We start from the raw sequence: 22,812 nt of genomic DNA, 5'->3' as shown, positions 1-22,812 counted from the left end.
TTTGTTTCCATGGGTGCTATCAATTTTTAAGCGTTCATTGCAAGATGACAACTGGGTTCTCCCATTTTAAGGTGTTGATGTAAATTTTAGAGTTCTGTATGGAAACCTCTTATCTGTTTGTCTCTTTATCCTGGTTCATTGTCGTCGCATTAGAGTTTCATCCGCTAATGGGTTTGTGTAATATGCATCCATAGTTACCATAATGACAACTTATATGTATGGCAACCTAAGCGTAATAAATAGGATTGCGATTCTCAAGTTGGGTTATTCATGCTGAATAGGTATCCCTTTTCCTGCAAGCATTCGGGAAGCTTCGTGCTGCAAGTTTTGATTTGGAGAATTCCTCATTCTTACGTCTTGTGTGTTGTAACTGCACAGCGGAAATATAAAGGTGTTTAGTATATTCTTTGGTTTGAGGATTGAAGAACAATGTGCACCAATTTTCTCACAGCCTGTTCTGTTGCGAAATATTAAGTTGGATTGCCCTTCTTCAGCGATTAGTTTGTATGCTTTATTCTGAACCTGTCATACGTGCGGCTCAAACCTGGTGCCAGGAACTTGAGAGATGTGCCCAAAATGTGAAGAAGATTCCCGTAGTGGCTGTTGCGAAGCCGTTCCAGTTGTGGAAAATAGAAGGCATGCTGACGGTTCATGCTCTTCAAGTATATCGAGAGATGCTTTTATGTCAAATCTAAGTACAATTTCTAGAACTTCTTTGCCGGATCATGTATACAAGAGAAGAAAGCTACGACAGGGTTCTGACAGCATTTTCAATGAACGGATGCCGGGGGACATGAAAAGAAGAGGGAATTCTCCTTCTGCCAATTGTTCTATTGGTCCTTCAATCACAGAAAAGGAGCCTTCATTAGGATGCTTGTCCAAACATGAAATTGTTGCTGCTGGAGAACCAGTCCCATCCCTGGCGGTTGATAGCCATCCCCATGTATCAGATTCTGAACCTTTTCGTAAATACAAGGTCCTGGTAGAAAGTGGTCTAGATGAAGCATCAATAGGTAGAATGCACAAAGTAATTGATGTTGACAGTGTAAATGACAGTTGTTCATCAAAATCAAACACAGAACTTACCTCAACTTCCTTGAGAACAGAAGCTGATGAGACTTGTGAATGTTCCTCTTCTAGTGTAACCCTTATGGAAGGAAGAAGTGATGTACCCTTAAGGGAAAATGATATCTGCATCTCCATCCTTAGAAGCCATGGATTGCTCGAAAGAACTTGTTCAACACCAACTCATGCCTCTGAAGATACCGTGTTTGACAGCAGGGACTGTAGCGATGCCCGCTCATGCAAAACTTGTGATCGCAATGGGGAAGCACTGAAAATGCTAATATGTGATAATTGTGATGAAGCATTTCACTTATCTTGCTGCTATCCTCGTATAAAAAAGATTCCACAGAATGACTGGTTTTGTCCCTCTTGCTTGAGAAAGAAGCACATTGTAATCAAGCAGACAGCTACCAAGAAACCAACAAAAACTATTACTGAAACTGCTAGAGGCAAAAGCGCATCTGCTGTGGACGATTCAAATCCAATAGCATTAATGTTAGAAGATGACGAGCCATATATGACAAGTGTTCGTGTTGGCAAAGGTTTCCAAGCTGATGTTCCTGAATGGAGAGGTCCTCAAAAAGAGTAAGTTTCTTTATTGTCATTTAAACCCAGCATTAGAATGAAAGTAGTTACAAGTGCAACAGTGTAAGTTTTAGATTGCAGATATATGATAGAGATTGTTTTTTTTAGAACTTCGTCCTCCTTGGAAGAATTTTAAGTTATAAGCCACAGCCCGCCTTGTTCTCACTTAATCTGTGCCTGGGAGTACCCTAAATGCAGGAAACCTTCTTCACGTTGCCTATGATTAAATTATTTCATTGTTTCCTAGTCTGAGAGCTTGTACTTGTGAGACATGCATGTTCCATCCATATGGGGGCAGTCATCTCCATGATCTGTGTAGCTAGAGTCCAATCTTACGATATTCTCTATAGGTTTTAAAATTACTCAGCAATAGTGAAATTTTCTGTCTGATTTTCATGTTTTGTTGTCATATAACCAATATGGAAAACCAAATAGTTGGTCCTCTTTTTTATCATGGGTTCAAGTATCTTTGCTCATTCTGAAGATCCAATTCGAAGCATGTGAAACAGATTATTTGAATGAAGTGCCTATATGGCATGTTTGATGTTGACTTGATTAGACACTATAGTGCCAGCATCATGCTGAGTCGCCTCTACGGACATTTTGTCTTCACAGTAAGTTTTGGAGTAACTCAAGTTTCAAGAGCCATATAGTGAAAATGCACATTGCATAAAAGCTGACATTTATCAACTGCATCCTTTTCCTGCATCTTAATCAGCTTTTCAACTTCCATAAAGAAGGGTTGTTCATGGTCACATTGGAAAAACTGTTTTTTACCTCCTTGCGGGCTGTTAGAAATTAGAGGCCGTGGTGGCAAATGTGCACTAACGAGAAAATGAATTGAGAAACTATTTCAAAATGAAGTGATTGGATTGGCAATGAATGTTTTTGATTTAGGCTATCGGCCAAATGGCTAATTTATGTCTGGGATCTTTCATTAGTGTTATCTCTCTAATTTGGTATGCAATATTGGATTCTTCTTTTCTTTTTGGTTAATTTACCTGTTTTGCTAGTTGAAATTCATGGCCAATGAAGTATGTTCTTCGGATAGCCATTCTAACTTGATGCGGTAATGGCTGCTCTTGTGGAAATAAATATAGATCCCAGGATTGCTGACTTCATGAGTACTTTTATATCAAAATACTGTTGGAGGGTTCTTGAATAGTCTATGTGCCCAGAGGGTGTACTATATTGTGCATAAATTGACGGAAAAGAGTATAATCTTTAGCGAGCACCAAGAGGGTGCTGTTTCATGCACATGGAGCTTTCGGGATAAAAAGAAACTATGGTACAGTGTGAAGATTAAGTCATGTCAATCAGCACATAGATAAGGAATTATTACCCTCTGTAGTACCATGAATGCGAAATGTGCAAATGATAAGATTAATTACCTTCTCTACCTTGGAATGTTTTTTTAAGAGAGAGAGAGAGAGAAAGAGAGGGAGAGAGATTTGTTACTTGCCTTCGAATCAGCCACAGTTAAGGAACTCATTGGAAAAGTGAATCTTGATCATTGAACTAAGGGTATTTGTTTCTGGTTAAGCTGAAAGTTCTTAGAACAAAGCTTTGGAAGGGGTGTTTTAGTGTTGTTTATCATTCGATAGTGCAAAATCGCCTTCGGGATGATTTTAGAAATCCTTCCACCTTTTTCTAGTATATTTCCAAATCCCTCGTCGAAGGTCTCTTCAACATGGAAATCTAACTAGGCTCTTTTGTAATACTTTGGAATAGACCATCTCCTATGGTCAAGCTTGGTCGAGAAATGCTACGGTAATTTTGCAAGAGGTGCCTTATTAAATAAAGTATGAGGTGTTTGACCAAAAAAATAATAATAAAGTATGAGGTTTTGAGCACTTACAACTAGAACAAGAAGCTTATCCTATTAAGTGGGGTCAGTCATATGAATATTATTGTGCCATTACTTTGACTTGTATTAAATATTTTGTAAGTGGTAAATACTCTAGATCTTTCTTTATTGTCTCCTTCCCTATCCTTCTAGGTCTTCTCTTTTGCTTCTAATTTAAATCTCCATCCCCAGATAATGACTAAATCATCTTAAATGAGCTTTCTCATCTTGTCCTTGGTTGGAGAAACATCTTTTTTCCTCTGATAGGATTCATTTCTAGTCTTAACTTTTTTGTGTCCGCATATGCGATGAAGCATTTTCATCCCAATTATACTTATTTGATGCACATGTTGATGCTTAGCTGCCCGACACTCCATCCATAAAGCATCTTTACCCTCAATTGTTGCCTTATAGGAATTTTAATTAAGCTTAAGTGGCATTGGACAGTCACATAAAACACCAGATGGACTTCTCTACATCATCCATCCTGCTTGTACTCTATTGGTGAGATCTTCATCAATTTTCCCATTTTTTTGAGTGCTTTAAAATATTGTGTTTGACACTCAGATACCTGTTGTCTTTCTCAAGTTCGAGTCAATTGACCTATAGAATTGTGCATTGGATCTTCCACGTCTTTCTGCAACCAAGTATCGAACAGGGTAGATTACAAAGTTTGTAGTTTAACAAAGCACTCTTTAATTACACATTTGACAAGTACAAACTTTTCCTATCCCGATAAAGTTTTTTCAAAATTCTCAAGTATAATTTTCTCAACCTATCGGATATACTCTCTTTTTTAATAGATTAACTTCTATCCTGAGATTGCTTTTAGAACACAAAAGAATGAATCTCAAATTGCTTGTTTGATGGATGTACTATCAAAGATGGCAGTGTCTTCTGCAGACAAAAGTGGGGAGATTGAAAATCTCATGCTACTGCAATCTGCTTTAAACTCTATCAGAAGAGATCAACCTCATTTATGCAATAAGAATTCAAGGAGTGTGTAATGAAAATGAAGAGTGAGGGAGATAATGGATCCCCTTTCTCGAGTCTTTTAGAAGATTTGAAAGAGCCTCTAGCACGCCGATTAATTATAAGTGAAAGGATGCTGTTCAAATATACTGCGATGTCCACTAACATCACTTTTCCAAATTCCATCGTTTTTAATACCTGACCAAGTAGGTCCCCCGCCCCATTGTCATAAGTCCTTTCCTTAATAAATGTTTGCGCTAGTAGGTCAAAGATGGTGATTGCTAATGACATAGACTAACTTGCTCTATGAGAATGCATTTGTCCTTGCAATACAAGCCTTGGCAGCCTTGTTGAGTGCCTCTGAAGCAGGATCAAGGCCAGTTCCTGCAACTGTTGGTAGATTAGACATTGAAAACTATATTATATTCGTTTTTTTTACTGCATCTCTTGCTGTATGATAAGCTTCTGTCTTCTTTCCCCGTATCGGTAGTGTATGTCAAGGTGACCCTCTAACCTTCTTTTTTTAGTGTTAGAAAGTCCAACCCAAAAGCTTAAGCTATTAGGTGGAGGGAGACCACATGAATATAAAAAGGATTTAGAACCCGTTGTCAATTGATGTGGGATAATACTTCAACACCCCCACTCACGTGCAAGCCGGATTACGAGCAGCACGTGAAATTTTGACTACTCACATTCACTTGGAATTTTTACCACGCACATTCGCGAAAGGGATAGCATTGGCTCTGATACCATGTTAGAAAGTCCAACCCAAAAGCTTAAGCTATTAGATGGAGGGAAATCACATGTATATAAAGAGCATTTAGGACCCGTTGTCAATAGATGTGGGATAATACCTTAACATTTAGTTTTTTACGGCAGCTTGAATAGGTTGATTCTCAAATGAGTATAGGGGAGAGATCCATGTGGTTTTAAGACTAATGAAAGCGAGGATGATAGAGTTCATATCTGATGCCTTAACATACATATATAATAGTAGATGTCTGCTGCCTCTTATAAGTGCAACACGTCGAGTACAATTTTTTGGAATGATGAGGTTTATGAGGCTGGAATGAAGGTTGTCATTATGTTGCAAAGATAATGATGAGCCCTTGCAGCAGTAGTGAAGGCTGTGGCAGATAACCAAATAAACTTTACTAAAATGCATTCTCTCATCGCACTTTTGGAAAGCCCCTAAAAAACTTTCAGTCTGGTATTGGATCCATATTGCAAAAGGATGGAGAGATTGATAGAATTTGTCATTTTTAGGATGGGTGAAATGTAAGTGTGTAAAGTGTCTTGTGATGCACCCTAGTTTTAAGGAAAAATTATGTAGGAGGGCGATCACATGAGCTTAGCCACAAGGAGTATGCTATGCCTAGTATAGGAGATTCAACATGGACAAAGTTAGAGACATGTTTAGCAGGGGAGAAGTTGAAGTGGTATAGCAAAGGGTAAAGTGGTTCCACCTTTTTGCCATTAGATCTCATCTAGTGAGAAAATGCAATCTTATGGTCAGGGAGTAGTTTGTAACAGGGAGGAGGTCCAAGAAGATTGGGAAGACCAGGACCTTGAATTTTTCTTTTAAATATGTACGATGAATTGGGATTTCACAGGGAATAGTGGTGGAGGACCAAGTCGCCTTTTCCACCTTGTACATTGTTGCCTCAGGACATTCATGATTCACTGATATTTTCATAGTTATGCCTCCAACATCAATAAGCATGACATGATATTTCCCTTACCTAGCTTAATTTGTGAGGACCCCATCGAATTAAACAATTTCCCATCTCTCCTTTACTAGAATCAAGGCAACTTTTGGTTTCCATGAAAGGTGAGTAAAGGATAAAGTTGAATATAGCCTATGAAGTGACAAGCTGATTTACAGGAAAAAAAGATTTTGTGGGGGAGGTAGTACTTGAGGCTACATAAAGGACGGCACATGGAATACATGATTCTTTTGGGGCTTATTTTTCCCAAACGTGTACGTGAGATTTATCCTATGTTTCGATGTTGTGGTGTATAGTGAGGGATTATTGATGCATATTATCTGTCTTAATGGAAATTATGGAATGACCTTGTGGAGGAATGACTGGGGTCTGACTTGGTAGTGATGCGTAAGCACCTGTCTGGACATAACACGACATGCACATGGGTGCAGATCACTCGATGTGGAATTTGAATATCAGACTCATCTGCTCAAAAGATGTGGACATTAATCCAGTCTTTAGTATCTATTATTTCGTTAAGCCCACCAGATAATCAAGAGGAATCTCATATTTTCTCATAATCTCAATGTCGATGATACTATTAAAATAACTGACATAAATTATGATCGAATAAAGCCTTAAAACACCACAGTACAACATAGAAACTTGTCAAATTCGTTAGGGTAAAAAAAAGAAACTTTTTATGGTATTGACATGACCTGTGGTTTAATTGCTCCTGGCGGATAGGTTCATGTTCAATTGCTTCTTCTGTTTTTTGTCTGCCTGACTGGCTTGTATGGGCCAGTTGATATTTTTCAACCTGTACCGTGCACCTTCACCCCGGTCTATGACTGGGTAACATGATTGTAATATGGCAACCTTAGTTTGAAAAGGCAGGTTGTGTAAAAAGATAATACACTGAAGCTACTACCAGTGCTTGACTGACTTTCAGTCTAACTTGCAGTAGATGTGTATTTGTCATCTCCAGTTGATGTCCTTGGTTAAGATAATTTGCTGTTTGATGCTGATGGCAATATTGGTGAAGATAATACTGTTTTTGTCACCCTGTCAGTATTTTAAGTTAAGTGGCATGTGTTCTAGACTTTTGTATGCGATGCTATAGAGGATTCTCTCTATTTGTCTTCAGTTTGCTTTTAAGTTTATATAGCTGCTAAAAGCATGGATTTTTGGATATTATGCAGTGACATCAGCATGGTTGAGGAACCACCAGTAATAGATCCTTCAGAGTATGCCCATCAGCAAGTAAGGCCCCACTTTTCTTTATTCTTGTTGCATGGGGCTCTGTTGGCAATATCAGTTGATAAGTTCTTTTTTTCTTCATGAAGGATTTGAAATTAAGCAAGCCTTTTAGGCTTAGCTCCATTGGCAATTGGCTTCAATGTCGGAAGAGAGTCGATGATGCAGAAGGTGTTAATGGAAATATATGTGGAAAGTGGCGCAGGTGAGCCTCGTCTTTCTTCAAGATTATGATGCCATTCTTCTACAATTCATTTCATACGGGTTCTTATATTTCACCTCAAACGCCCCACCTCTTCTTCCTCTGTGTGTGCGTGTGGATATATTCTTTGTATTTCCATTGTTCGATTTGGAGTTTGTTATGGCTTATAATCTTATGATACCAATACCTTTACAAGAACTGTGAAGAGCATGTGATCACCTACGAGACAAAGTCCTTAAGAATACAAATAGATTTCTTCCCCACAAGGAATGTAACGACAAGCTTGTGAAGACTGCAAAATCATTCCAGTGATGGTGCTTGATGTTCATCTTAGAAGAGGAGAGAGATATAAAGTTGGGTGGCAGAGAGTTTGAAAAGTGTCCATATCCTAAGATTGGGCCAAGGAACCTTGATGAGGCTCATTGGGCTCAGAGTCTGGCGTAGGCATCGGTAGGCCAAGCTAGTGTGTCAATAATAATAATCAGTTATAGGGTCTCTAATTTGTTACAATTAATCATCTATTATAATGGTATTTAGCTGTTGAGTCTAAAGTTATTTTCATACTGAGGACTGAATACAATCAGATTCCTCTCCTACAACCCTCTCTCTCTCTCTCTCTCTCTCTCTCTCTCTCTCTCTCTCTCTCTCTCTCATTTGAATTTCCTCTTCTCCTTCTATTCTTTATCTCTACCCTTCTCTTCTGCTTAATCTGTATCGCAAATTCATCTCTCTCTCTTGTCGCATTCGGATCATTACAAATTGGTATCGGAGTTATTCTGAACCTGTGATGACCATAGGAAGCCGCTGACCAGTTTAGATACTTAGAGAATCTATTTGAAAACGTGGGTCAGCAGTTTATGTCTTTCATGGACGAAACAGAGCAGAGGCTTGAGAAGTTCCATTACAACACCATGGTGAAGCTTGACCTAATATTGGAGTTGTCAAGGGCTTGAAATGGTATCAACCAAGAGGAGAATTATCTAATTGAACCCAAGCCTTCAATGGAAGAAGGAAAAGGATTGGTACCTGAATTGAGGCTGGTTCTCAACTGCGAAAGCTCAATGGCTATCAATTTAACTGCACCCGAAGGAGCAGCTGCAGTGAAGTGTGATTTCCCAATTTTCAAGGCAAATAATTCCGTGGATGGGGTAAAAGTGAGCGAAGAGCATCTAAATGCATGTTAGATGTACGACAAAATGAAAAGAAAAATTCCATTGAGACAGTCGATAGAGGAGGCCCTCAAATGGAAAGTGTTCATGGGCACTTGGAGGGATTTGTCAAACTGGAGTTGCCAGATGCCATCGAGGCATTCCATGCTTCAATAGATATGTGGATTAAAAAGCAACATCCAAGGCAGCTTCATGATTGTAATGCCTTATGATTACTCAAGTTTTACAAATCCGTTTCTATCATTCTTGTGGGAGTAAACCATTCAGTAGCTTTTTCTAACTATCAAGGAACTCTTCTTGATTGTGCATGGGTTGTGATGGAAAAATGGTTTTCTGGCAAAAGGCTGAAAAGCGGATGTGAGCTTGAGGTGCACCCGCGAAAGTCTTCGACTGGTACGTGCATAAAATGCGGTGGGTTTGGAAATTGACCTAAATAGTTTGAATTCCTGAAAGTGGCCCACAATCTGGGAATGCTACGTTAATTGGGTTTAAATTAGTGGGAAAATATCAGGAGAGTCATGTTAGGGAAAGGGGAATGTGGATATTTGATCCAGGTGGTAATAATCTAGACAATTTGATCTGTGAGTCTCGTGCATAAGTTGGAAAATGCCTATGAGCCATTTGATTTGAGGCCTGAGATCAGGGCATAAGAGTGCACTTGAGTGACCTAGTGGAGAAAGAGAATGATAGGCTCGTGGATGAGTTCTTTGCTTAGACTAAAGCTCACTCAATGACCACGAATTATGTTTGGAAATGGCTACAAACAACTCCCTAGTCTAACGATTGATGAATACACAAAGCCAACTCATCTTAATGAACATGTCTCGCACAAGGATGTTGAATACACAAAATGTGGCTGTCAGATTTGCGTACTAGCTGGTGTATACAAAGTATGCGTGTCCATGTTTCTAGAGGATTCTTCTGTCATATATAAAAACCAGAATTTGTCAATATGGCTGATTTTTGGAAGTTATTTGGAAATATGATGGAGCAATATGTGTTTGTCCATTGTGAGTGTGAGCCATAGAAAGAAGGATTGAAGGGTCTTGGATGGTATAAGGAATACTTGAAAGGAGTTACGCAAAGTGTTTTCAAGACAAGGAAGCTCGGGTGGCGCTATATCACCTTTTGCTCTTCCTTGGAGACATGGAAGATTTTGTCGTGGGGGTATTGGCTTGATCCTAAGAGTGGGCCAAGGAACTTGACAAGGTTCGTTGGGCTTAGACTCGGGCTTAGGCATTCATGGACCAAGCTAGTGTGTCAATAACAAGTATCAGTAGAAGGAAAACTAGTTTGTTAGAATTAATCATCTATCATCATGGTATCTAGCTTTATTACTTGTTTAGTTGTTGAGTCCAATTCTGAGGGAGATCTTTATATTTTAATAAATAGATTACATAATTAATTAATAAATATATTTATATATATGTTCAGTGTCTACATGTGATTTCATAGTGAGAAATGAGTTAGAATCAAATTCCACTCTTTATAACTCTCTCTCGAATTCCTCTTCTCCTTCTCTGCTCCTCTCTACCCTTCTCTTCGGCTTAATCTGATATCGCAAATTCATCTCTCATCTTGTCACATTCAGATCATTAAAAAAAGTTATAATTTCTAATGAAGGGTTCAGATCCAGTTAACTCTTGTAACCTTGTATAACTACAGCATATTGTTTTAAATAATGATTTTTATCTCTATACTTCTAAAATATCAATTTTCTATTGAAGCCTATAGTTTACTCAGTTTTAGTGTTTTTTTGTCTTGGTTTCTTTCAAATAACAATTGTTGTGCTTCTGATACCATTTGACAAAGATGGAGATATACAAGATAGCATAAGATGTTGGCCCAATAAGAAGCCAAAATGAACCCAAAAAAAGGATGAAAAAATTGTGTAAAGCTGGATGAAATAGAAAATTGGTATCATGGTTTCAACAACCTAGAATGAGATCGCATTACGAACTGTTCTACAGAAAATTTATACTAGGGTTACTGATCTGATCTCATCCCTTGATTGGACATTAAGCTCTTTCAGAATAAGCATTGACTTCATTTGGAGTGGCATGCCTCGTGTTACCACTTATTAAAACTAATATTATTACGTAGACTGCCTAAATATTAGAAAATCCATAACTATGTCAAGGGAAAATTAGCCTCCTGCATCAATTTATCTGCCACTAGCCGTGGTTTTGGAACTGGGCCCAATGTCGTTAGTAGTGACTTCCTTGATGTCTGGTGACTGCACTCATTTATAGTGATATCTAGCATGTACTTAAAATCTTACAAAATGACAAGTTTCACAATAATCACTTAACCAGTGTCTACTTACTGCATGATTTATTTGAGAATGTTTTTTATTTTGATTGGCTCGACAAAGTCAAATATAATTTGACAGATGAGTTAATTATATTGTAGAGCACCTCTTTTTGAAGTCCAAACTGATAAGTGGGAGTGCTTCTGTTCTGTTTTCTGGGATCCAAGCCATTCTGATTGTGCTGTCCGTCAGGTAACATTAGTCATCTTTAATTCTTTTTTTTCATACTAGTATTATTTCTGTCCTTAAATTTGCTGTCTAGAATGAGATATCTTTGTCAATGCTTTAGTTGGAACACATTATGCTGTGATGCCTGGCCTATCTGCACGAGATGTGTGTTCTTCATTGGCTATCTGCAACAGGCTGGTTTGGGTTCCAGGGGCATTTGCTTAGTTCAAAACTCAGTATAAGCAAAAGATAAATTAATAAGTAAGTAAGTGTTTACTTACTGTCCAATCTTTAACTTTAGGAGAAATCAGCTTTCAGAATATTCTGCAAGAAAACTATGGGGATGAACACGCCGAAACTATTAGGAGAATAGTCCAAGACGAAGCAAGACCTACCAAAAGAAAAAATCTGCTAAGATAAACTGAAAATAAATAAAAGGAGAAAGCCAAGGTTTTGAATCATGCACGAGTTTTAACTGTTGTAAGTATTGGTTCCAAAAATGTTCGAACTTGCATCAAAAGATTTTGAATCATTTGAGATTTCAGGCTTCAATTCGGTTGAAAGCTAAACTCCAGAGTCTAAGTTGTTTCTCTTTTTCCCTAATAATAGAATATGCTCATTTTTCTTGATGTGGATACATGTTTAATCTCAAGGTCAGTTAAGCAGTTGTTGTCCTTTTGAGTCTTTGACCAATTTATCAGCTTTTGTATGCAGTCATTTAATGTAGGACAAGTATTACATGCAACGCTTTCACGCCACATTTATGAAGCCCTCAAGCATTCACTGAGTGATTATTCAAGAGGAAACTTAGAATGCTTCAAGAAGAGGCATAAGTTCCAAATTTTATGTTAGAGCATAAGTTCCAAATTTTATGTTAGAACATAAGTTTGGTTGGCTAACGGATGGAAGGATGGATGAACAACTATACCTCAAGCATAACCCAGAATACTTCTCCAGGGTTTTTATGGTTACTGAGACCTGTTCTGTAAGCCTTCATACTTGAACGGGAATAATCGTAGAATATTTTAACGAAGTCCTAGGGTTGGATATGCAATTTACACACCAACAAGATCTATATCTGAATCATTATCCATATAGATGCTACAGTAAAGCCCTGGAGATCCCCTAATCAAAAGAAATCATTGAATCCATTAGCCAGGGGAAAGCTTTTTCTTTTACTTACCATCCTATGCTCCTCTTTAGGTTGTCACTATTGGAAATTTGTTAACCATTATTTAAAGAACTAATTGTGAGCTTTGTAGATCAGTCCCTCATACACGGTTCCTTTTCTCATGCTTTTGCTTCAGGAGCTGGAGACAGATCAAGTTCTGAAGCAACTAAAGTATATTGAGATGGTATTATCGGTTTCTGTCTCTTTGGTATTGTTTTCACATATACATTTGTTATGTGATGTGAAATAATACTAATGCAACCATTTTGGCTGTGCAAACAATAAAAGTAACTAAAACCTTTAAATTGGTATTGTAGGCTTCAATAATTTGTTTTTTTTTTTCTTTATGTCTTGGCGTGTGTGTATTGGGGTTGGGGGGAGTCGGGTGCTGTAAAATGAGAAACATATGCGTTTTTTTTTTTTTTTTCTAAACATCCACAAGCAGACTACAAGTATAGGTGATAAGAGGACAGTGTACTTTTGGTTGGTCCATAATTCAGAAAGAAGCAACAGCCAGTTGATAAATGAGAAAAAAATTGCGACTGATTTTATGCTTAAACTGGAAGAGAGATGTTGAATAGTGTTATACGGAACATTGTACACAGAAAACGCATTCATTGTCTATTTTTGTCTTCTATATGTAGCTGAGGCCGCGACTTGCAGCTAGCAGACAAAAGTTTGTCCTATCCAAGAGTGAAGTCTCTCAGGAACCCTCAGAGAATGCGACCAACATATAAGCCCTCGAAGAATGTCAATGTACGTGCTTGATGATTCTGTGAGGTGTCTGTAATGCCAGCCTCAGCTCATAAATTTCTTTATGCAGAAATAGCTGATTCCAATTTTGAGTTTCATGTTTTTGGTCCCTTCTCCCTATTCTCATTCAGCTATTGGTTTTTAACATTTTTGTTAGCTGTAGAAAGACCATACAATCAGTCTACTATTAGTGAAATAGGTCCTTAGTTGATCATTTTTATCTAGAAATTTCTGTATAAACCATAGTGACCTGTAGCCTTTTGCCCATTGGGGGAGGTAAGAATGTATCGTGTAGATTACAGTGTGCGAATAGTAAACCTTAGCAAAATGGTTCTAGTTCTAGTCACCGACTGATTTCCTTAATCCCGGTGTATTCTTCAACTTGATTTAGCACCGATGCACCATCAAGACTGAATATTCGGAAGAACTTAGAAGATGCTGATTCTGAATTTAATGGTATTTCCCTGAATAGTCAGGACAAGAGCATGAGCAGGGGATCGTTATTTGCTGTGAATTTTTGTCAACTCTGAGAACATAAAAGATATTAGCTAAGCTTTCGTTATTCCTATTTTGGATGGATTTGCGACTAGTTCCAATAGTAGGTGCAGACATTTTCTATACAGTCTTTAGTACGAGGATTAAATGGGAGACACCAAACCATTAGCCTGGCCTTGTCTCATGTATAGCATTCAGGTCAAACAATTCTTTGGAAGAACTACGTATGTCATCTAACATGATGCTACACGAATGAAAATATCCCATTTCTTTTGTGGGCTGTTTAGTTTATGTAAAGCCTGTGAGGAATGATCTTTCTATTCGGGGATATTTCCGTTGGGAAGCACTTTAAACAAGAAAAATCTTTTTTCGGTACTTGGCACATTTGCATCTCGACTTTTTCCCTTCTTCATTCAGGATAGAAAGTACTTTTGAGTGTACCGGAAAAGTAGAGTATTTTGAGAGCACTGGTCGTTATCCGTCAGTGGTGGTGGTTGCTGGTGGTGGTGCCAACTGTGCTTGGTAGTTCAATGGCAGTAGCATCATGGTGGGGAATCCACCAGCCTCTTGAGGTTGGTGACGATGGTGGTGGTTGCCGTTGTGGGAATGGTCAATCCAAGGTGGTGTTGGTGTCATTCTGCTGGATTTGCACGGGCGCTTTGTTGGCCGGCGGCAGCTTCTGTTTATGGGTGGTGACTGGAGTGTGAATTATCTACTTGTAATGTTGTAAGCTACAAATACCAGAGAACGAAGCAAGAGTTTTCTGAAATTTATGTACGTATTTTCCATTGAGAACGCTTATGTATTGATAAGTTTTCCTGGATTCTGCCTGGCATCAGAGAGAAATTATTAGGGAAAATCGACGTGGACAATGTCTCTGAGGAATGAGAAAGTGATGGGTTCGCTTAACTTTGGAGCAGATAGCTTCATAAATAACAAAGGTGGCAAGAACGTGTGAAGTTAGATAAATCCATTTTACATAAAACACCAGACCCATAGATCATATACTGATTAATGCTTAATCGATCGAAGAATACTTGAACACGGCTTTCCTGTTTAGAAATGAAATGTTTCAAACATTCCTAGAAATTCTTGTTTCCGTTGGATTGTTTTTATATATATGTGCTTTAGAATCCCAGTCTACAAATCTTATGGTTCGAGAAATAAAAGTAAAAGGACTGAACTTGTTTCTTCTAACTCTATCGAATTCGATGAATGTTGATTGATCGTATACTTTATTATAATTCTGTGATTGAACTATAATATTTTGGACCCATTTTCATTTGACCTTTAAATGTTTAACAATCCATATATAAACATAGGCTTAAAAATGTTGAGTCAAAAATTGAGCCCACGGCCCATTTCAATGCCTCCAATAGATGGCGGTTGAAAAGTGTTTTGTGCTGGCTTCTAATCATGGGAGAGAAATGTTCAGTTTCACTAGTAAGCTGTCTAAACTTGGAGCAAAATGTCAAGCCCTCATCGAACGAACAAATAAGATAATTTTTCTTTTATAATTTAGGCTCCATTCATTTCACGGAAAATATTTCCCAGGATTTCCGGTGTTCGGGGGGCGAAAAATAAACTAACCGCGGAAAACATTTTCTCTCATGGACAAAATACCATTTTCCACTTTTTGAAAAGAGGATAACATTTCCCCCCTCCTTCTTTCATCATTCATTATAATTGTTTATATATATTTTTAAAATTCTATTTTTTATTTTTTAATTATCTTTTTATTTTTATTTTTATTTTTTTCTTTCTTTTTTCTTCTTCTTTCTCTTTTCTATCTTCTTCTCCAGCCGCAGGCGAGCTTGAGCCTCACCACAGGCCGGCGAGGCCGAGCTCTCCGAATCTAGCGAGGCCCGAGCTCGCCCAATATCAGGTGAGGCGAAGCCTCGCCACAGGCCGACGAGGCTCAACCTCGCTTGAATCTGGCGAGCTCGAGCCTCACTGGCGACCAGCCGGAGAAGAAGAAGAAGGAAAAAGAAGAAAAACAAAAATTAAAAAATAAATTAAAAAATTTATAAAAGTATTGCAAGAACGAAAATATTTTCCATACCAAATAACGGAAAATATTTTTCAAATTTTTTTTATATTTCAGCCGAACACTCGGAAAATTATGCTATTTTTCTAGAAAACATTTTCCAAAAAAGTAATATTTTCCGCAAAACAAACGGAGTCTTAGAGGCACAAGCGCAGTGGTCCTGTTTGGATACCGATGAAACACCTTACAAGTCCAACAAGCTACAGGGGGGAGTTCAAAGTGGTGTCGTAGGGACCGACATATTGTGTAATAAGAGCAATTTTCTCTTTTGGAAAAAAGAAAAAATAAAAGGACAATTTCACTGAAGAGGTAGTAGTGTAGGATAACAGATGCCAGTGTCGTTGAATGTTAAGAAAAGGGCTTTGAGCAAGGGATGCAGCGGGTGGACTCAAATAGCATTTTCGATGCATCTACACCACATAACCAGTCTAATTAAATTTTAGATTTGAATAATGGGCTTGGATCCCGTTTAAATTACTTTATAGTGTTTGATGACTTGTTAGTAGAGGTGGCCACGGGCCGGTTTTGGCCCGGAACCGGACCGGAACCGGCCCGGTCAAACCCGGGCCCGGCCCGTTGACCGGGCCCGCGGTTCGGAACCGGAACCGGCCCGTGGCATACGGTCCCGGTTCCGGTTCCTGAAAAACTTGAACAGGCCCGGAACCGCCGGTTCCGGGCCGGTTCTGCAAAAAAAAAAAAAAAAAAAAAAAAAAAGCCTGCCGGTGCAGGCCACGCTGCAGCAGCCTGCACCCGCAGGAGAACGGGCCAACGGACGGCCCAACAACAACAAAAAAAAAAAAAAAAAAGATTTATTTGCAGCAGGGCCTGCAGACGTGCAGGCCCTGCTGCGCCGCAGGCTTGCAGCCCATTGGGGCAACGGCTACGCCCCAACGGGCATTTTGATAATAAAAAAAAAAAAACACATAACCGTTGCAATTTTGCAACGGTTATGTTTTATTTTTTTTAATTCTAAATTTTCTTCTATTTTTTTCCTATAAATTCTCTCAAATTCTCTGAAATTCTCTCAATTTTCTCAATCCACGCAATTCTTTCTTAATTCTCCCAATTAATCCGCTCAATTCTCTCAATCCATTCGAAAAATGGCAAGTGGAAGTCGAGTGCCAACTGGCAAAGGTAAGAATATCGCGACGGAATCCCATCATTCTTTTGATCCTCGTGAATATGCAGATTTTCAAGATGATGAAATCAACATTTTTCACGATGTGGAGCGCGTCCCGACGCAAGAAAGTTTTCATCCTCCTGCTGAAATATCTACAACAAAGGAAGCGGAACGGGAATTTACATCCGACATTTGGAATCACTTCACGAAAATGGAAAGGTTTGATATCGGTCAAAAAAGGTATGATATAATTTGTAAATATTGTGGAAAAATATATAAATATACAGGTGGACAAGGATATGGAACATTTAAACGACATCTTATGAGCAAACATCCAACTGAAACGGGAATCGATATCGGGCAACAACAAATTTCTGGGTACGTCAATCCTAACACTTCCCCTTTATTTCGTTTTAATGAAAAAACTTATAAGGAAGAATTAGGCAAATTTATTTCCGTTGAGCATTTAGCATTTAATTTTGGAGAAAGATTTGGTTTTAATGAATTTGTACAAAAAGCATGTGCTCCACAAGCAAAACGTGTTTCTAGAAATACAACTAAACGAGTAATTAAAGATCTTTACAAAAATGGAAAAAATGATTTACAAAACTTTTTTATGCAATTTAATGGATGCGTGCATATAGGTAGTGATATTTGGAGTGATCATTGGCAAAATCATTCTTACATGGGCATAACATGTCATTGGATAGATGACGAGTGGACTATTTAAAAAAGAGTTATTGCATTTAGAGTTTTCGATGATCATCATACGGCAAATAATATTTATAGACTAATTAGGCAAGTTTTAGAAGAATATTATTTGCTTAACAAAATTTTTTCAATTGGTTTTGATAATGCCGCAGCAAATACCGCTTCAATTGCCGAGTTAGAAAATATTTGTAAACCCGCTTTTGGTGGAAAATTTTTTCACATTAGATGTGCTTGTCATGTTTTAAATTTATGTGTACAAGATGGTTTGAAAACTCTTGATATTTTTCTTCAACCAATAAAAACGGCGATTCAATTTTTATGGAAACATCCCAAAAAAATGAAAGAATGGGGTAGATTTTGTAGAGATAATGGCAAAAAGCCAAAAAGATTTCCAAGAGATGTTCCAACTCGTTGGAATTCTACTTTCCACTTGCTTAGTGAATCTTTAGCATATAAAGATTTATTATGTGCATTCATTTCTAATAATATACCTGAGATTAATTTATACCCACAAGAGTGGCATATTTGCCAAAAAATTTTAGATCTTTTAAAGGTTTTTAATGATGCAACTTATACTTTGTCTGGTGTTTATTATCCTACTACACATTTATTTTTAGTAGAGTGTACTAATATTGTCGGAACTTTTGATGAATATGAAAATGATGTTGAATTACAACCTACTGTAGTTGCAATGAAAATGAAATGGCTTCATTATTATAGTGAAATTCCCATGATTTATTTAGTTGCTTGTGTTTTTGATCCGCGTTGCAAATTGGATGGCTTAAATGATTTTTTGCGTGCGTATTATCAATGTTTATATTATGATGTGACAAATGTTACAACCATAGTACGTGAGGTTAAAAACGTAGTAATAGAATTATATAATGAATTTTATACTAAATATAATTTAGGTGATATTAGATCTTCTCAATCTACGGAGATACAAAATGACAAGACAGTAAAATTAGTAGAGGGTACCAACTTTTATTACATAGACAAAAAAACAAAAGGGAGTAATAGGAAATATTTCTGAATTAGAGAGTTATCTAACCATTTTATTTGAGTTTACTGAAGCCGAAGGTGGTACAGATTTTTTTATTTTGGATTGGTGGAAGAGGCACGCAAGCCAATACCCAATCCTTTCTCTTATTGCAAAATAGATTTTTTCAACCCCTTGTTCTACAGTTGCGGTCGAACAAGCATTCAATCTGGAGGTAATATTTTGAACGAACATCGTTCAAGATTATATCCAGAATCAGTGGAGATGCAAGCTTGTGTTGCTGATTAGACGAAGGCTCAATACCGGCAACAAGAGATAGATCGGAATAATGAATCCGAATTCTTTAACGACGGAGATACTACCGCTACCACTATCGGTACTGGAACGGGTAGTGACGATTGAGGGTAAAAGAACTATTGGAGTTGGCAAATATTTCGGGAACGCTTGTTTCTCATACCGGGTACGCCCACGTGAGCTTAGGGAAACCGAAATATAATCCGACGATATGTGACCTCTGGTCCCCTGCGCACGGAATGCTTAGGTTTTGGGATAATTTTAGGGTATATATATTGTACTCCTTTTTTTTTAAGATCGTTGTAACGAATTGTAATATGCTTAATGATAATTTATTAAGTTGAAGCCCTCTCTTTCTCTCTTGTCTTTTTGTCCTCAAATTTGAGTACAATTTACATTTTAATCACAATTTATATTGAATAATGTTCTATCACAAGAATAGTATTTTTTTAATTTTTTTTATTTTCATTTCTGTTTTTCCTTTTCTGTTTTTCTTTTTTTTCTTTTCCTTTTCCTTTTCTGTTTTTCCTTTTTCTCTTTTGTCTTTTTTCCTTGTTTCTGTTTTTTAAAATTATAATTTATATTTTATTTTTTTTTCTTCCTCCGCAGCCGCCGGCCGGCCATGGCCGGGGCCGGCGCGGGAGGTCGCCGGCGTCGGGCGAGGGGGCCCTCGCCGGCGTCGGGCGAGGCTCGGCCTCGCCGCACGGGCGAGGCTCGACCTCGCCGGCGTCGGCGAGGCCGGCCCTCGCTGGGGCCGGGCGAGGCCGGCCTCGCCCGACGCCGGCAAGGCTCGGCTCCTCGCAACCGGCGAGGCTCGACCTCGCCGGCGTCCGGGCGAGGCCGGCCCTCGCTGGGCCGGGCGAGGCCGGCCTCGCCCGACGCCGGCAAGGCTCGGCCTCGCCCGCAACCGGCGAGGCTCGACCTCGCCGGCGTCCGGGCGAGGCCGGCCGGCCTCGCCCGGCCCAAGCGAGGGCCGGCCTCGCCCGATGCCGGCGAGGGCCGCCTCGCCTAGAGGCCGGCGACCTCCGCGCCGGCCCCGGCTATGGCCGGCCGCGGAGGAAGAAAAAAAAAGAAAAGGAAAAGGAAAAGAAAAAAAACAGAAAAAATAGGAACCGGCCCGGAACCGGTTCCGAACCGGAACCGGACCTGAACCGTACGGTTCCGACCCGGAACCGGAACCGCCAGAGGCGGTTACGGTTCCGGTTCACGCTTGGCCACGAACCGGAACCGCCGGTTCCGAACCGGAACCGGTCGGTTCCGAACCGTGACCACCTCTACTTGTTAGTACTAGGGGTGTGCAATGGAAACCACCCAAATCGGGAACCGCTTGGACCAGACCGGCCAGTTCTGAGTGATTTCTAGGGACGCTGGTCAAATTTTTCATAAAATTGGAACTGGTGACGGGCGGTCAAGTTCCCGGTTCCAGGGTAGGGACCTGACCGGACGGATTTTTTTTATAGAGAAATCAAAATAAACATTTCTTCTTCTTCTTCTTCTCTATGGAGTCTCCACCTTCGCACGTACTGCTATTACCCTGCCCGGCGCATGGCCACATGTTTCCGCACCTGGACCTGCCCACCAGCTCTCCCTTTGCAGACTTGCCCTCACCGTGTTGGTCACTCCCAAGAACCTTTCCCTCTCCTCTCCGCCCACCCCTCCGTCCATTCCATCGTCCTCCCCTTCTATTCCCACCCCAAACTCTTGCCGAGCGTTGAGAACCTCCACAACATCGGTCACTTTATCAACATCCCCATCATCTCCGCCCTTTGCCTGCTCCTCACCCGGTGGTTCGCCTCCCACCCCCAACCCTCCCGTGACCATCCTCTCCGACTTCTTCCTCGGTTGGACCCTCGACTTGGCCGACAAGTTCAGCATCCACCGGTTCTGTTGGACCGCCCGGAAACCGGACCGGACTGGGATCGATCACCCCTAGTTAGTACATACCCTAAAACTCGAATTCGACTAATCTTATTACAAAATGAGTCCTAAGTTTGTTTTTTTCTAATATTTACTTTATTCATTGGAATTTTGGGATTTTGTTATCGAGTGTTTTGCCCACTTGTTAGGTAGTAATCAGCTAAGAGAATATTTGAATTGTCAATTATTAACCATCAAGAGAAGGATGAAGCCAAAGAAAAACATTCACAACAAAAAGCCAGCAAAAACTGATTACATGGTCTCAGAGTACAGAATGTACACAAAAGTATATCTCCAATCCAGCTATCTCCAAAATACCAACTAGAGCAAAAACATATACAAACTGGCCAAAAGCTAATACCAAAGTAATATTAGCCTAAGAATCCCCCACGTTGAAGTACTTCTCCTAAGCGTCACGAGGTAAGAAGCCCGAAATGTTAATAAAAAAAGGGAGGGAACAGGATTCAGTTTAGTGAGTGATACTTATCTCAGTACAAGAGAGAACATAAACAATTTACATCTTATAAAGAACCACTTTCGAGAAAAGCATTTAATAAAACTTGTAGAGTAAAGCAACAAATTTGCAGCGGCAAATTAAAACAAATGCTCACAACATAACATTTTAATTTAAAACAAAAAAAAAAACAAAAATACGTCAACGGTCGAGTCTGTTGATTAATCTCTTGTCCAATGTCAAGCACTAGAGTCGCGTTTATCCTCGTGACAAGGCTCGCAACCAAGTTTTCCCCCCAGGTTTTAGGCATCCACCCTTTATTAGCCTGTGGATCGGCCTACACACGATATCACCTAAAAACCAGTAAGCATACAAACTACTAACTTCCCCAACTAATGGTTCAAAATATATTAACATGGGCATAAAGTCCAGCAATACCACATTTAATCAAGCATATGAACCATCACAACTTACTTTGTAAACAGGTTCATAAATCAAATGATATAATACTTGCACAAAGCATTTCACAGTTACAAGCCATTCAGAAAAAAGTTCATTCTCAAATTAAGTTCATTCAACTTTAAATAGATAAGGCAACCACTCATAGTAATGAAAAGGCAGTCCATATCTTATGTGAGTTTCATAAAACAAATTCTCCAAAACACCTTCAAGCTGGATGTCCTAATGTTGGTTTAAAACCATAGGATGGAAAATACATGGTTTTATTGCCTGTTGGAAGAGTCGTAAACCGCATATTCTTAGGCCTTCACAATGCTGAAATGAAATCTCTATCTCAAAAGTATGTCGTTATGCGACCGAAATACGTTTAGAAATTATACATGTTCGTAATGACCGTTTTAAATTTGAATTAGGTTGTTAAGATGCTAAACTGTGATGAAATTGCCTGAAACTACATGAGAAGTATCATTCGAAATATCGAATTTCAAAACGTGACTCCACACAAAAAAGTTGCATTCGCAAATCCAATTTCAACTTCTGAGTCTTTTTTTTTTTGGTCAAACTTCTAAGTCATTCAATTATGTGTTATTCTATGTCACGCATCATGCAAAGCATATTCTCAAAGTACACATAGATTCACGTATAGTGGAGTCGCTCAATACGCAAAAAGATGCTAACTTTCCACTTGATTCCGTATCAATCAAAACTCGATGTTCAAACTCTTTTAAGTAAAATGCACGATAGATGCCAATTAGGGATCAATCGAGAAGTTTGGTACTGAAAGGGCATTGTGGGATGCTAATCCACCCCTTACGTAACTGAACCCCCGACCATAGCCTCTGGTTAGTGCACTTCGACTAGTCACCTTGCACATGTCATCTAGGTGGTTTCCTTTCGTTAAAAAATTTTAGGCATTCAAGATTTCTAATCAACCTATAGATTAAGTAAATCGGTTGGTAGTGACTCTTCTCATCTTTTCAATTTATGAATTTGGTGTGGTAGCCAAGTCGAACCTTGGATTTGGGAAGATCCTAAGAACTGGAGGCACTACAAACGAGTGATCTCTGGTTTGCAAGATTCGAGGTGCCACACTCTCCATGGTAAAGGGTT

At 39.1% G+C, this 22,812-nt stretch overlaps 1 protein-coding gene across 3 annotated transcripts; it reads left to right on the top strand.

Annotated features, from left to right (window-relative positions):
• The first annotated feature begins 253 nt into the window (after positions 1-253).
• Positions 254-13,547, top strand: LOC115687076 (uncharacterized). 3 transcript variants are annotated; one of them, XM_030612557.2, is made up of 6 exons: positions 255-1,650; positions 7,377-7,437; positions 7,521-7,636; positions 11,215-11,305; positions 12,589-12,636; positions 13,097-13,547. In XM_030612557.2, exons 1-6 carry the CDS (start codon positions 566-568, stop codon positions 13,187-13,189), a joined length of 1,494 nt encoding a protein of 497 aa, XP_030468417.1. In that variant the 5' UTR covers positions 255-565; the 3' UTR covers positions 13,190-13,547. The 3 variants fall into 3 exon arrangements, 2 of the variants coding, with proteins under 2 accessions (XP_056166778.1, XP_030468417.1); XR_008816424.1 differs by lacking the exon at positions 13,097-13,547 and having other exon boundaries at positions 254-1,650; positions 7,521-7,695; XM_056310803.1 differs by lacking the exon at positions 12,589-12,636 and having other exon boundaries at positions 254-1,650.
• The last annotated feature ends 9,265 nt before the right edge of the window (positions 13,548-22,812 follow it).

The sequence above is a fragment of the Syzygium oleosum genome, unplaced genomic scaffold, assembly GCF_021117445.2.
Source record: "Syzygium oleosum isolate NSW1041296 unplaced genomic scaffold, Sole_v2.1 Sole_v2.04, whole genome shotgun sequence".
NCBI lineage: Eukaryota > Viridiplantae > Streptophyta > Magnoliopsida > Myrtales > Myrtaceae > Syzygium > Syzygium oleosum.
Note: the sequence above shows the minus strand (reverse complement) of the source record. Positions and strands in the feature narration are given on the sequence as shown.